Below are 15,697 nucleotides of genomic sequence, written 5' to 3' on the forward strand. Positions count from 1 at the left end.
ATACATCTTTACTGCCCCCTGCTGGACCATAGACTGTCTGAAATATGACGTTTTTCCAGAATGGAATAAAATGTTCATGCACAGCTCATTGGGAGAATGTGGGCTATATCAATATGAAACGAGAATGCAAGGTAGAGCAGAGTTCTTTAATATATTATGGTTTATTATTCATCACAACTGTCATTATCATTATTAATGAAATACATCATGTGTAGATTTTCTGCAGTTAAGGAATGCATTTCATTATCTAGGATTTTATTTTTCCACCAATAACAATTCCATGTAAACTTAAAACAACAAAAGACATACAGTTGGGGAGAAACCATGACAAAATAGAAAACATAACAGCAACAACCTTTAAAAAAATCTAATCAGTGGGACACTCCCGATTAAAAGCAATCAAGCTCAAGGATTTCAGGACCAATGCAGAAATGCACTCAGGACCTAAGTGTCTCTGTTGACTCATCCTGGCTATTTCAGGCATGAGGACTGATTCCAGATCAAGATCAGTTTGGGAGCAATGACAGGATGACCGTCACAACCTCTTGATGACTCAACATAGAATTGAGGACCTTAAGGAGCCTACCCAATTGGATGAAGCCAGGGCCTGCTTGGAGAAATATTGCTCTATCCTGATTGGTTCTGTAGCATTCTCAGGGTTCTCCAACATTCTCAGAGTTCTCCAACTTCTAATTATTGCCATGAAAACTACTGATCTCAGCAGTGGCATTGCTGGCCGTCAGTGCTGCTGTTTGACAACATTCTTTGTGAACAGTAAGGTTTGCATAAACATGTTCAAGTCATCTTTGCCGACTCTACCTCTGATCCAAGTGATTCTGAGAAGACTGAAAGCAAAATGTGGGGGAAAGCATGGGCTTAAAAAAATAACATGAGTTGGGGAAAAAGACAAATAGTGAACAAAAAGGACATTTTGGCTACGATTACACTAAAGACCCTCCTCTCCTACAAAAACAGTACAGAGAATGAGTGTTAAGAGAATCAACGGTTTCCACCAAGGAATGGTGTTACAGTAACTAACCGACACTATCCATCTAATGTACAGTATAGATACGTTACATAACACTGTGTGTGAGTGGGTTAGGGAGTTATTAAAACATCATGGTGGTTGGTTACAACATACTAGCGTGACAAAGACAGACAACTTCAGATCTTCAATTTATAACCCTTGTCAGAGTTGACTAAATGCCTCCCAGTTTCTTATACAGTACTTTATGACCTTCGGCTCACTCAAATTATGTCATATCTAAAATACTCATGTGAATCTTAGTTCATCGGTTGATGGTCATTCCCCTGTTCTTCAATCACTCTCAGGTTTAATACTGTAATAAGGTAAATGGAGAATTGTGGACCTAACATTATCCATAGCTACCACAGTAAACTTGAAATATGAAATGACATAAACAGGATTTATTTTAGAAGATGAGGACAAATGTGCAATAATGAAATCAAAACAGCCATACCAGTATCTAAAAAACACAATACTTAACATTATCCTCAAACTGGGCTTCACATCGCCAGCCATCCTTCCAGTTAACCAGGTGTACTTTACTCGCATAGAAAAATAGCAGTCAGATCCAAAATAAAGAATACATATATAATATCTGATTAAATTAACCAACTTTGTACATAAATACATCATAGCCCGAAGGTCAGAGTTCAGAGGTTAATGCTACATTGGCAAGCCTGACCCACTTCATTGAGGCAATCTCCATTTCAAAGTAGTCAATTTTCTTCTTCCCGATTGGCTGATCCCTCCTGATGCCCTGGTTGCACGACTTCAACAGGGTCACCAGTAGGGATCGGTCAATGAAGTTGGAAGTCCCACCATGTTGACTACATTCAAATGGTGGAAGCCCATGGCCCTGCTCATGCTAAAACAGCCCTTTGGCCACTAGAGGCCTCTATCATTCTGTATGAACTATCCAGATGAGATTCAACAACCTACCTACCTACCAAACAGGAGTGGTCAACTTAAGTTTCTCAAATCACTCTAAATAGATCACATTCCAATGGGTTAATTTACTAAAAGCCTCACCCTTATTACTATTTGGCTAAATAAAATATATATTATTTAATTTATCACAAGCAGAAAAATAATAGATGGACATTTGGTCTGACAGGCAGATTCAGAGTTGTCATTGAATGCAGAAGGACCCTCCCTCACTGAACTACCAGTATCTATTATCATCTCCCACTATAAACATACTCAAGAGAGACTTGAAAAGACAAAAAAAAAAAAAACATTCTAAAATTAAATCACTTCGTGTTGTTAGGGAGGTGCCATCCTGATCCATGCATGTCTGTCTGTCAAGGCTCAGAATGTCATGTTCATTTCTCCCTCTCCTTACAAACCCTCCCTATCGCAGTGTACATATTTCCATTTACCTGTTATCTCTCCATTTACCTTTAGTCACTGGTCAGAGGACTAGAGATCAAGAGATGAGAGAAAGGGGGGAGAAAACAAGCAACTCAAAAAAGAAGACAAAGACATGAGAGAAAGAGCAGAGAAACTGGGTGGCAATATTGAACGGTAACTCAGCTCACTACGCTACTAAGGCACACACTCACACAACACTTAACACTACAATAAATAGGTCCTCCCAGACATCCAAATACCATAGTACTACCAGCAATCACGGTCTTCAGTGCCTGGGTTTGAGATATTTTTCAATTGTTTACTTTTATCTGCAGGCATTCCGGTTGGACATCTGACCACAAACTGGACATGACAGGGCATTATGGGGAACGACTCAAGGGTCCTACATGGATTTAGGATGTTCTATTTACACCCTATCTATAACTCCCACCTACTCTATGTCCAACGGCTTGTCTGTCCACCAGCTATAGTCTGATAAAAACTAAATAAAATAATAAACTAAATGAGAAAACAGTTGTGTGATCTTGGGAGATTCATTGTGAACCACACAGACAATTCTCCAGTTGCAAAAGGAAACGTGTCCCATCTTAATTATTCAAACTCATTGATGAAGAAAGCATGGGGGAGGGGGGTTGTATAGGGGGGGCATGACCCCTGGGGTGCTAATAAAACCATGATCCAGATGTCTCCTGACTATATGTAGTCCTCAAGATGCACTATACAGGAGGCCTTCTTTTCTCGCTCTCGTTCTACTTCTGGGGGTCTTTTGTTTCCATGTCCTCTTTTTTCCCTTCTCCGTTTTCTTTCTGAAGGAATAACAGGAGAAACTAGGCCGAATCTCTTGGTGCTGTGGCTCCATTCTTCTCCTCTGCCTCTCCTCCCCCTCTGTCCTTTTTCTTCCCCCCTTTCTCCCTTTTCTTCTCTTTCTCTGCCCGCTCCTTCTCCTTCTTCTGGCTCTCCTTGTCTGCTTTGTCCTTCTTCTTCTCCTTCTCTTTCCTCTTCTCCTCCTCCTTCTCTTTCTTCTTGTCTTCCTTGCTCCTCTTCTTCTTCCTGTCATCCTCTCCTCCTGTAGCTCCTCCTCCTCCTCTCCCTCCGTCTGGGAACGGGGGCAGAGGTGTGTTGTTAGCGGTGGGTGATGGGATGGTGGGTGTGATCTGCTCGGAAGTAACTTTGGGGGAGAGGGTGTTTGGTGGTGTATGGTGTACTGGGGCTGATGCACCAGGCTGGCTCTGTGCTGAGGTCTGGGCTGGGCCAGAAGAGGGGCCTGGACCAGACCCAACCAAAGGACTCTGAGAGGCAGGCACCCTAGCTACAGAGCCACTAGACATGGGTGGTTTGTGGGCGGGGCCTCTGGGTGGGCTTGAAGCTGCCGCTGAGGGGTTCTGTCGCTGCATGGCCTCCATCCCAGAGGCCCCAGAGAAGGAGCCCATCTTCTGAGAACGGAAGGGGGTTTTGGACTTGCGGAAGCCGGGGAGGGAGAGCAGGCTGGAGGAAGCCCTGAGGGGCCCTGGAGGGGGGATGGACCCCAGGAAGGAGAAACTACCCCCGGAGCTGATGGCGGAGGCCCGACGCTTGTGCTCGTGGATGTCCCGTGTCCCGTGGAGCCGTCGGACAGGCTGGTGGGTCAGTTCGCCCCTGGACTCCCTCCACTTCCTTACCTGAATACTGCACTCCCTCTCGATCAGAGCCTCGGTCACCGCTAGGGACACCACCTACACACAGACAGAGACATACAGAGGAAGTCATCAAACCAGATTTAGACACACAGACAGTGAAACGTCAGTTGACTCATTTGACTCGTGTCAATGAGTCAGAGTAGAAGTATGTTTAGAGAACACATGTATGTCTGTATACACTGTTTACAGTCTCACCTCCTGCACCAATAGGTCCTCTCTGACAGACTCAGGTGGGATGTTCCGGAGGCGCTCCATGGTTTCGTACATGCCCTGGACCTCCCGCAGTTTATCCACCGAGCCAAGCATCTGCTTGAGCAGCACCAGGCCCACACGGAACACTATCTTCACTCCTAGAAAACAGCACAGTTAGCTAATAGTTAGCCACAGCATCATGTGCACTGTGTGTGTGTGTCTATGTGTCTTACCCTCACAGAAGAACATGTCCCACACACGTAGCACACAGGACCACGGCAGGGTGCGTGAAAAGACACACATGAACCACTCGGTCATGTAGAGAATGGGGTCTATCTTAAACTTCTTCAGGTGACGGTAGGCCATGGGACAGACACGACGTAGCAGAGAGAAGAAGATCTCTCCGTCCAACTGGATTGCTTCCTAAAAGAATGATGAGTCGGCTCAGTGTACACCGAAGAAGAAGATACAGTGTGTGTGTGTTCGTTCATTTACTCACCAATCCAGCACTATAATATCCAGGCAGGTACGTCTCACAGATCTGCACCAGACACCAGAAGGCATGCTGCAAGTTGGGAATATACACATTATACCACATTATAAACACCTAGCCCCATCCCACTACTTCATCATTCTAGAACATTGTTCCCATTCCCAGTCTCCTCCACAGTCCCCCTCCCTCTCTCTGTGTCCCCCAGCAGCCCCTCACCTCCGCAGGCATGTGCATGAGCAGGACAGCAGCCACCGGGGCCTGGGCCTGGCAGTATCCCTCTTCAGGTCTATACACTGTGTAGGCTTTCAGTACCCGGTACAGATCCTGCTGCCTGGAGGCCACACCAGAAGAGAACAGACAGTTAGCACACATGCACTCAAAGTACATTTTTATTGTACATGTCAGCGTGCTCTACATGGACTGAACAAATCCTATCATACATCAGTAAAGCATGGTCATTTACCCGTGTCCACCACGAGCAGCAAACATCTCATGGAAGGGGAACTGTCTATGCAGGTCCTTCTCTATAATGTCCAACCATTTAGGGTCTCCCTGCTCCCTCTCCAACTCCTACAAAGATTAAGAGAGAAAGAAATGTTCAGATCATTTCTAATTGAGCAACATATCTAGTTGGAGCAGCATAATATGGAACAGGACTGAGTATAACTAGGCCTTTAACAAAGCATGTCTGTGTCAGAGTGAAAGCAGAGAAAGGGAAGGAAAAAGGGTTTATCTGATATGATCTGTCCAGACCCCCAGGTCTGTGAAGGTAGACCCAGTCAGGCTGGATTACTGCCCAGGATAAGAGGCTTAGAGCTGGGGAGGTCTCTGCGCCCCCTAATAAACACCCCTGGAGATCTAACTGGTCGAACGAGCCACAACTCCTCCCCATCGCATTAACTTCTGTTCCAGTTAGTCTGTCTACCTAGAGGTCACTGAAGAACTTCTGTACTCAAATATGTTCTTTTGATTACAGTGACATTTTGACTACAATGACCCTAAATAGAGGCTGTAGGAATGATGGCCACGGATTTGAATGGGTGAAGAGTACATAGGCAGAGTTAGTCTTTTTTGAGTGTCTGCTTCACAATAGACATGTTTTGCATAGTGGAAGTGTGAGTATGAAGACAGAAAGGGTGTGGGTTAGTGGCAGTACCTCAAACTTGCCAGGGTTGGAGTCCAGGAGCTCCTTGCTGTTGGAGAGCAGCTGCCAGGCTTTAGCCCTGAGAGAAGAGGGGATCCCCTTCCTACAGCGCAACTTCACCTGGATCACACACATACACTTTTGTTATACTCTCCAGCAGGTTTATCTCACTGATCATCCCTAAAGCCAACACCTCATTTGGCCGCCTTTCGTTCCAGTACTCTGCTGCCTGTGACTGGAACGAATTGCAAAAATCGCTAAAGTTGGAGACTTTTATCTCCCTCACCAACTTCAAACATCAGCTATCTGAGCAGCTAACCGATCGCTGCAGCTGTACATAGTCTATTGGTAAATAGCCCACCCATGTTCACCTACCTCATCCCCATACTGTTTTTATTTATTTACTTTTCTGCTCTTTTGCACACCAATATCTCTACCTGTACATGACCATCTGATCATTTATCACTCCAGTGTTAATCTGCAAAATTGTAATTATTCGCCTACCTCCTCATGCCTTTTGCACACATTGTATATAGACTCCCCCCTTTGTTTTCTACTGTGTTATTGACTTGTTAATTGTTTATTCCATGTGTAACTCTGTGTTGTCTGCTCACACTGCTATGCTTTATCTTGGCCAGGTCGCATTTGCAAATGAGAACTTGTTCTCAACTAGCCTACCTGGTTAAATAAAGGTGAAATAAAAAAATAAAAAATAAAAATACTCACATACAATGTATGTAATAGATATACAATCTCATACCATACATAGCCAGATGTAGCTAAGTACCTTTTGGAAGCGTCTTGAGACCCATTTGTCCCAATTGTTGAACATGTCCAGCCATTTCAGCTCTCTCTGCCGTGCTACATCAACTCTGATGTCCTTATCACTGTAACACATGGAGAAAGAGTTAACAGCATAAACACCAAGACACACATACATGTCAACCACACTGGGCATGTAAGACAGTGTATTTATTGCTTTCCAGGGATTTCTCTGCCATTGAAATCCTTGGGCGGGGCACCTAATTATCAGTTTTTATATATAATTGAAATACATTTACAGGATGGAAAAACGCTTCCACTGTCAACGTAAACGACTGAAACCAGATCAGATTACTGAGACTGCCAATGTTTGTCCTCCATTGGGCAGCACTTACACTGGTGCTAAGTGTCTGGATTATTCCTTTCATCTGGATGATGAGAGTGTGTGGAGAGCACAGCAGAATGATGCCGCCATCATGGCGATCCACAAGAGTCTGTCTGAAGAAGACTCCAAGAGTCGCTTCAATTAGATGTTCAGCATAATTCAGGATAAAGTGTATCGAAAAACTCCAAGAGGAGATGGAACACATAGCACCCATTACCACGTCTTCATCCCCTCTACATTGACTGACCAAATGATCCAAGCTTATCATGCCAACCCCATGTGTGGCCATCTTGGAGTTTACAAGACCTACCGAAGATTACAGGGGGTGGCTTACTGGCCAGGCTTACGGGTTGATACCAAGAAGTTCGTACACAGTGGGAAGTCTGCCAGAAATACAAACCAGACATTGGCAGACATGCCTGGAAACTGCAGCAGACATGGTGAACCATCCCAATGAAGTGCTGGGAATTTACCTCATGGGACCTTTTCCTCCCAACTGGGAATGAATTTTTATTGGTGGTAGTGGACTACCACACACTGGTTGGAGTCGTTTCCCCTCCGCAAAGCCACTGCATCCGCCATTACTCTAATTCTGCGAAGAGGTGTCTTTACCAGATTCCGGATTCCAGACCAAATTCTCTCTGACCGAGGTCCGCAGTTCATATCAGGAATCTACAAAGAGCCCAGTACCTACTGGGGTGTAGCTGGCAATTGACCACAGCCTACCATCCTCAGACCAACCTGACCGAGAGGGTATACCGCACCTTGAAGGAGAAGATTGCTTCATTCGAGGGGGGGGGGGTCAGCACACAAGGTGGGATCAGCATCTTCCTGAGTTTTGCTTTGCACTGAAAACCGCAGTCCAGTAGATTTCTGGGGTCAGATGGACTGAGTCTTGCAAAGTTCCAACATTTCACCTGACTGCCCAGCATTTGATGCAGTCCAACAGCACCACACATTGCTAGCCAGAGTGGAGGCCAGCAGAATCAAAGCCAAACAACGACAGGTCAGAAACTATGACAAACATAGACGAGAGTTTCCCACCACAGTCTCATGTCTGGGTCTGTTATCATCTGTCAAAGGCTTCCAAACAGTCCACTGCCAAGCTAGCTTCAAGATGGAAAGATCCATACTGTGTGGTGCAGCAGTTGGGGCCGGTGAACTAGTCTGTTTGGAGGACACTTGGGAAGATGTCAGGATGGTGCATGTTGTTGACCTAAAGCCCTGCTACCCTACTGCAGAGGAGGCAAAAACAACACCTGCAGGAGCTCTTCTTGGAGGGGGACTTCCCTGGTTTAGTGTAGGAGAAATCTGAACCTGCCAAAACCTGCATCCTCTCTGTTTCTACAGGCTTTGGCAAAATCCTGCACGGAGCCTTCACCATGCCCTGCAACTTTAAGAACGCATCAGCAGTCAGGAAGGAGAAAATAACGATAGCTCTTCCGGCTCTCTGTGAAGAGCTCTCAGTTGGCGCGGAAGTTTGACGGTGTGTGCAACTCTGCAGAAGTATTGTTCATTTTCAGCATGCTTAGTTGTAAAGTGTTTAAGTCGATCACTGGTGTTACCGCTCTAGGTCTGGCTGTAATCTTTTGGGACCGCTCCTGGCATTGTTCGCATGGAGTAGTAACAACATTGTTTGCAAAGCTTTGAAAAACAAACCATTAGGTGTATCGGACAGATAGTGTAACTGCAAGCCCCCCCCCCCTATCACTCCTGTGCTTTTTACTGCAGCAGAATCTCTTTTTAGATGCTCCTTGAGATGTTCAGTGTCGTTGGACTATTAGTCCCCTGCCAGTCATATTTGGTGTGACATTTTAGTTAAAGGGAGTTTGCGTGAGAGTTATTGTTTATTGTAGTTTGAACTGTATTGATTTTGTGTGGGACCATTTACATTTGGCCAAGAAGATTTTTAGGCATTTTAAGGCCTTCTTTGTATTGTCTATGAACACACACTCCACACACCCATTCATACCGCCCCCCCTCTGAGGTAATTCAGAATATTGCAAATCATCTAATGTTGATGACTGGGCTCTTTCTTGTCAATTGTTTCTATGAAGTTGCCTTTAAAATTGCTCTGCCATTATTATTGGTTGGGTTACCCCTGTGCTGTGACATGCGTTTTATATGGTGTCTTATCTTTTCTCTCCACTGGCTATCTGGAAAACAGGCTACACTCTAGGCAGTCTCTTCTGCTGATGTGTGTGGATCTGGTAGTGGTACTCTATCCTACTCTTTTCCTTTCAGCATGGTTAATACCTGCCTGGCGCCCGAAACAAAATCTTTCTTTACCCCTCTCTAAAAATTCCTCTACAAAGTACGTAGAAAAGATAATAGACCTCATATTATATATATTATTTTTTATAATAGAATCTTTGAGAACTAACATCAGAAAAATAAAAGCTAAAATTACAAAAACAATTAATTGAACAGTATCAACTTTGTTATTATGTTTGAGCAAAAGAACACAGCATTAGAAATGGCAAAATGCATAGAATTGCAGGTAATTCACCTTAAAAAAATACAAAAATGTTCTCAGCTCCAAGGCAGAATATGTAGAATTGCAGGAAAGTAGATTTAAAACAGCAAAAATATCTCTCGGTGCCATGGAGAAGTTTGGAGAAATGCAGGAAATTGTCTTAAAAATATAAAAAATTGGGGGCCTCTAAAATTCAGCCCCACTGACGGGCTGACTGCACCCATTGTCACGACCCCTGCCATGCCCACCACTTAACACATTTTTGTTCTGGATTTTAAAAAAAACTGCTCATCTAAATACGGATATCCTAAGATTGGATGCAGCCACAGGGTCATGTTCATTCAGTAGATTTCAAACAGGAGCTAGAGTTGTTTTAAATGGAAGCTGTGCGACCTGAGATTCTTTAAAAGGAATACTCATCTACAGATTTATCTTATACTTCATATTATATGCTCATTTACAATATTTCTGTCCTACACTACTCACTTACACACAGACACCCTTTGATAACGACCCTGAAGGGGAACAGGCTTAATCAATACCAAACTAAATCAATAAAACAGAAGAGGAAGTGCACTTAGAGACTGTCCGAGGGGAGGGGCAAGATACGTTCTCCAGAAAGAGAGGGAAATTACTGGCTGGGCGAGGCACAGTCAGTACATATTGTGTCACAAAAGCGCTCTCAGCACTATCTATCTGAGTCACACAAAGGAGAGATGAAGGACAGACCGATAAGTTTAGAGTGGATATAGGGAGGACTGGACAGAAAGTGTGGGGAGGGAGAGTTCACTTGGGCAAGATGGGTGACTCGGAGAAGATGACCAAGCCAGGAAAGACAGTTGATTGTCAAAGACTCCAGCCACCCAAGTCATAGAGTTCTGCTACCGCACGGCAAGTGGTACTGGAGCACCAAGTTTGGGACCAAAAAGCTCCATAACAGCTTCTACCCCCAAACCATAAGAATGCTTAACAGTTAATCAAATGGCTACCCAGAGTATTTGCATTGACCACCTTTTGTTAATTATACGTTTTTGCACAGACTATGTACACTCACTGGACTCAACCATACACTCACACATACTACACTGACATTCCAACACACACACATACACATATCCCCTCCCACTATGATTCTGCTACCCTCTGTTTAGATCTATGCATAGTCACTTTACCCCTACCTATGTACATATTACCTCATACCCCTGCAAATTGACTCGGTACCCTTTGTATATAACCTCATTATAGTTATTTTATTGTGTTACTATTTTTCCTTTAGTTTATTTAGCAAATGTTTAGCTTTTTTAAATTTTTACTCTGCACTGTTGGTTAAGGACTAGTAAGTAAGCATTTTACGGTAAGGTCTACTACAACTGTTGTAGTCGGGTCAAGTGACAATTAGAATTTTCTTTAAGAGAGAAAAAAACAAACCAGTGTAATTGCCCATCTACCGTCAGAGTGAAGACACAATAGATGTGTATTTTACATGGGTGTGTGCATAGAGTGAGGGTGTGTTTTTGTTTTACCATGCCCACCTGCCCTCGCTGTACTGGGTCCCGCCGAGGAAGCCATATTTGTCAGTGCGTCTGACAGCCAGGCCGTTGATCTCTGAGTCTGACCCGATAGAGCTTCCATCCTCCCCCAGGCCAGACAGAGACTCCAGGGTCCCTGACATCATGCTGGCTGACTCCAAGTAGCTGAGGGTGTCTGGGGCTGGGGCTCTGGGGTAGGGCAGGGAGAGGGAGACAGGTTCCTGGATCACTGGGGGGCTGGGGTGCCCTGCTCTGGAGGGTGTGTTGGGTAGCTCTGCCCTTCTGGGAGATTGGCTTGAGGTCTCAGGTATGGGAGACAGGCTGGGGGTGTCCAGTTTGGGAGGGTTTGGGTGAGGGTTTTGGCTTTCTTCTGGTGGCTGACGATTTTGTGCTTCAGGGGCTGCAGCTGCTTGGGTGGAGTCTGGAGGAGGGGGAGTGTAAGTGGGGGCAGGAGGAGGGGGAGATTCCACCATAGACTGAGGCTGAGCATAATCAGTAGCAGGATTAGTGTTCACAGTGACATGAACACTGGGGTAGAGATTAGGGGTGAGATTAAGACAGGAGGAGGGGCTGGTAGTCTGCTGTGTTACCCCTGGTACCTCTTGCTCACTGTGGGCCTGTGTAGGGCCCTCTGAGGGGGCATTCAACAGCTCCTTGCCCCCTGGGTTACTCACTTCCTGCTTTACAGCCAACACTGGGCTGGCCCCTGTCCCCATGTATGTCTCCTTTACTCCCTCCCTCTGCCACAATGCTACATCTACCGGTGGGATGGCAGGAGTATCTAGGGCTATTACAGGTAAGGGGGCAGGTCTCTCTGGGGGTATTAGAGGTGGGGGCACTGGAGTCTCTGGAGTTAACGCTGATGAGACGCGTTTGGGGGGACTCGGTGGAGGTCCTCTCCCCCCTCTCTTGGGAGACTTGGGAGAAGGAGGGTGAGAAGGATGTGTCTCTCCTGGTACAGTTAATGTCAGAGAAGCTTTGTCACCGTACAGAGAGGACTTGGGGATTGGGTTCTCCTTAGTGGTGCTGCTGGGAGGAGGGGGGGCAGTAGAAGGTATGGGGAAGGAGGGGGCAGCATGTGTGTCACCTATAGCTGGAGGTGAGGGGATTAGGGTGGAGATTTCGGCCATGGCGCCTCCTTATTTGCTCCTTGACAGATGGAAAGAGAAGACAGAAAGGTTTCATGAGAAACCAAAGTTAACAAAACTCTTAATCATGATCACATGGAAACAACCTCTCCACATTTCCATAGTGTATTAGAGTAAATTATGTTGGACTGGTGATAATAAATAATACTGAGGCCATCAGTCCCTGCCCCACAGTTTTTTACAAAAAAACAAAGTCTTTGCTTCCACAATGTTAAATGAAGAAGTTGGCTGTATATTTCAAAATCATGGACATTATTTGCAAGATAGGCTAATGCCCAAAGTTTTACTGGCTACTATATTGGTGGAATTGCAGTTTTGAACAGTGGGGAAGATTCTAATAACAGACAATGAAAACCAGCTAAAATTAAACAAACACAGTTCCCTATATCTGAAAGAGGACATTGGCCATTCATTACACACCTACCTCCTACTCTTTGTCTTCTATTTGATATTTAGTTAGTGGACATGGGTTTGGATTTTTCGAATTATTGCCTATTGGGTTATTTTCAACAAGCACCATCTCCACAATACAGTAACAATACAGTAATCGGTAGAATTATACATGTCTATCTGAGGTTTCACTTAATGTTGTTCAATATGATGATTTGACCTGTGTTATTTACTATACCCAAACCCACCTCTTCATTTTTGCCCAATATCTATCCAGTGTCATCGAACACGGACAATCTACAGAGCTGGATGTTGACAATGACATGTCTACAATTCAAATACATTGTAGAATACATTCATTCAAAAGACTGCCTGGCCCTAACGATCAACTCAGGTGTGGCCACAAACACTATCATGTGCATGCACTAACAAACACAACAGTCAGACAAAATTACCTTCGCTAGCAACCACCGATACAGTACCTTATTTCTTCTACCAAGATTACGGACAAGATTGTATTTATATTTCGCTGATCTAAGCAGGTTGGTTTGCTAACTCGCGTCAGCCAACACGCTAACTACCTAGCTACTATATCTACCTAAAAACGAACGATTGTGTTTTCATATCCTCTCGAGGCCTCATTCAAAGAAACATAACTTCCCAATTGAACCACAGGAAAATTATATTGTTGCTAAACAGGCATCTTCGTTTTCTAGTGGTCCACTCCCCTCCCTGACGTCGGGGCCCTGCCTGACCATTGGGTCCACGGCCTTGCCCATCCGCTTCCCTCGATATAAACTCTCTCGTGTAAACTTACCCACGGCCCGCGTGTCTACGTGATCCGTCCGCCTGGACGCCCAGGGTAGGGGGTTTGTCCGCGGGCCCCCCACAGCTCCGGTCCGCTAAGCTCCTCCGTTCAATGAAAGCACGACAATGAGAAGCTGGACTGTCCAGGCAACAAAGGGAAAATAAATAGACAACGGCTGAGCAGGTTAGGAGGCGCAATGTCCCCCAAAACTAGCTAGCTAGTTAGTTAGTTAGTTAGCTTGCTGGCTAATGATGTTAGGCGAGTGTTGTTAGCCTAGCTGTCTGTTTGGGTTACTCTCTGACATAACTGCAGAGAGTTTAAATCTTACAAATGTATATCATTTTACGACCAAATGGTATTCCTTTCTTCCAAACTGTCCTTCACAATCAGTGTGGTCGTGCTGCTGTTAGACATTTAGCACAAATCGCCTGCATTTCCTTCTGCTGACAGCCACGTGCGCGCTCCTGTTAGTGCGATCGGGCACTCACACGTATAGGCATAATCGGGACCATCTGTCAACACGAGTGGCAAAGAAAATAATAATATCAGGTTAAACTAGAACTAAGTAGATAGTATTTGTCTCAAATAATCTTTCATTTTCAAATATGTTGTTAAATTTGTATATGCACCGTTTGATTGAACTAAACTATCCTCCGTTTTTTCACGGTAGCAAACATTTACCGGATTGTCGCTGTCTCTCAGTACTCTGCTTCCCTCTGCTGTTGGTATAAGGCCATTACTTTTTAGAATTATACCAACATCTCTACGATTTAACAGCAGGTAGCACAAGACTTTAAGACCAGAATGAGACCAGTAGGTGGCATAAGATATTACAGTTTTCTCGATTGCTAAAACACTAAAACCCATTGGCTGAACAAAGTTCTCAGTTGCCTGGACTCATTTAGCTAATTATGCAGTCTGTTGTCAATACCTTAAACCATTTCACATGGTAAAACACAATTTGCAGATCTCACTTAGACTTTTCAGCAAAACTCTAAACACATTCTCATTCTCAAAACACATTCTGCACTCTAATGCACATGTCATCCATACTGGTAAACACAAGTGGCAACAATCAAATACAAATAGAGAATACATGTCATTGATTGAACACAACCACTCAAAATTGATTTAACCTGTTTCAAATTATACGACACAACCAATATAAGCCAGTTCAGAGAGCAAACAGGTTGTTGAAGGTGGGGAGGAGAAAGTCTGAGAATGGATAGAAGAAAAAATGTGAGAATACGAGGACGAGTGCGTATGTGAGGTGGGCGACGAGGAGGAAGTGGATGAGGAGGGCAAGAAAGAGGACGAGGAGGACGAAGAGGAAGAGGAAGACAAAGAGTGGAAATATCTGATGAAATTCGAGCAATAGTTATAGACCATGTTCTTGTCCATGGACTGACAATGAGGGAAGCAGGACTTAGAGTGCAACCCAATTTGAGCTGATTTTCTGTGTCCACCATAGTAAGGGCATTCAGAGTAGAGGACAGGTACAGGATACTACTGTATTTTTGTAATTGCAAATTTACTGTACTACACTATATGCAGCTGTTTCAATAGACATTTGTAAAGTTAATCACTGTATGTATTGTACTGCATGAATATGTTTTGTAACTGCACAACTACTTTTGTAGAATTGCAAGGCTGCCACATGCAGGTGGAAGGACAGCTATATTCACTCAGGAGCAAGAGGCCGTTATAGTTGGCATGGTCCTTCAAGATAATGCAATAAGACTCAGAGAAATCCAGGAACGAGTGATACAAGACAACACACACTTCCAGGGAATCGACAGTGTGAGCATTTCCACAATTGACCGTGTCCTCCATCGTAACAGGATGCGAATGAAACAAGTATACAGAGTACCTTTTGAGCGCAACTCACCAAGGGTGAAAGAACTGCGAGCTCAGTATGTGCAAGTAAGTGTACATTCAGAAACATTTACTGTAATCCAGATTGTCTCCAGTACTAACACATACCATGTGAATGACATTACTCCTCAGTACATACAATGTATGTGAATCAGAAGCCTAATTGTACTCTACGGTATAGCACTGTCTCTGTACGACTTCTGTACGAATCCTACATACAGTATATTGTATTTCTACACAGACAATATTTGACTTGGAATCCTTGGACAGACCCCATGAGTTCATCTTTGTTGATGAAGCAGGCTTCAATCTAACAAAGAGGAGAAGGAGAGGCCGAAACACGATTGGACAGCGGGCCATTGTTGAAGTCCCTGGTCAAAGAGGTGGCAATGTCACAATCTGTGCTGCTATCAGCAATCAT

The 15,697-nt window shown here is 44.4% G+C and overlaps 1 protein-coding gene across 2 annotated transcripts; it reads right to left on the bottom strand.

Moving 5' to 3' along the window:
- Positions 1–132: 132 nt before the first annotated feature.
- LOC112258966 (TBC1 domain family member 10B) lies at positions 133–14,043 on the bottom strand. Of its 2 annotated transcripts, none has more exons than XM_042307036.1 (10): positions 13,411–14,043; positions 11,050–12,204; positions 6,691–6,790; positions 5,916–6,023; positions 5,223–5,329; positions 4,976–5,090; positions 4,766–4,831; positions 4,500–4,689; positions 4,270–4,424; positions 133–4,110 (listed from the first exon to the last, which is right to left on the bottom strand). In XM_042307036.1, exons 2-10 carry the CDS (start codon positions 12,183–12,185, stop codon positions 3,226–3,228), a joined length of 2,862 nt encoding a protein of 953 aa, XP_042162970.1. In that variant the 5' UTR covers positions 12,186–12,204; positions 13,411–14,043; the 3' UTR covers positions 133–3,225. The 2 variants fall into 2 exon arrangements, with proteins under 2 accessions (XP_042162970.1, XP_024289414.2); XM_024433646.2 differs by having other exon boundaries at positions 11,059–12,204; positions 13,411–13,899.
- Between the last annotated feature and the right edge of the window lie 1,654 nt (positions 14,044–15,697).

Source organism: Oncorhynchus tshawytscha, linkage group LG27 (assembly GCF_018296145.1).
Source record: "Oncorhynchus tshawytscha isolate Ot180627B linkage group LG27, Otsh_v2.0, whole genome shotgun sequence".
In the NCBI taxonomy this organism is placed as follows: Eukaryota; Metazoa; Chordata; class Actinopteri; order Salmoniformes; family Salmonidae; genus Oncorhynchus; species Oncorhynchus tshawytscha.

Excerpts from the sequence above, each read along its gene's own strand:
- LOC112258966 (XM_042307036.1), bottom strand. The coding sequence starts at position 12,185 with ATGGCCGAAATCTCCACCCTAATCCCCTCACCTCCAGCTATAGGTGAC. Across the intron at positions 4,425-4,499 it reads GGACATGTTCTTCTGTGAGG|GAGTGAAGATAGTGTTCCGT; the intron begins GTAAGACACATA and ends GCTGTTTTCTAG. Across the intron at positions 4,111-4,269 it reads AGGACCTATTGGTGCAGGAG|GTGGTGTCCCTAGCGGTGAC; the intron begins GTGAGACTGTAA and ends GTCTGTGTGTAG.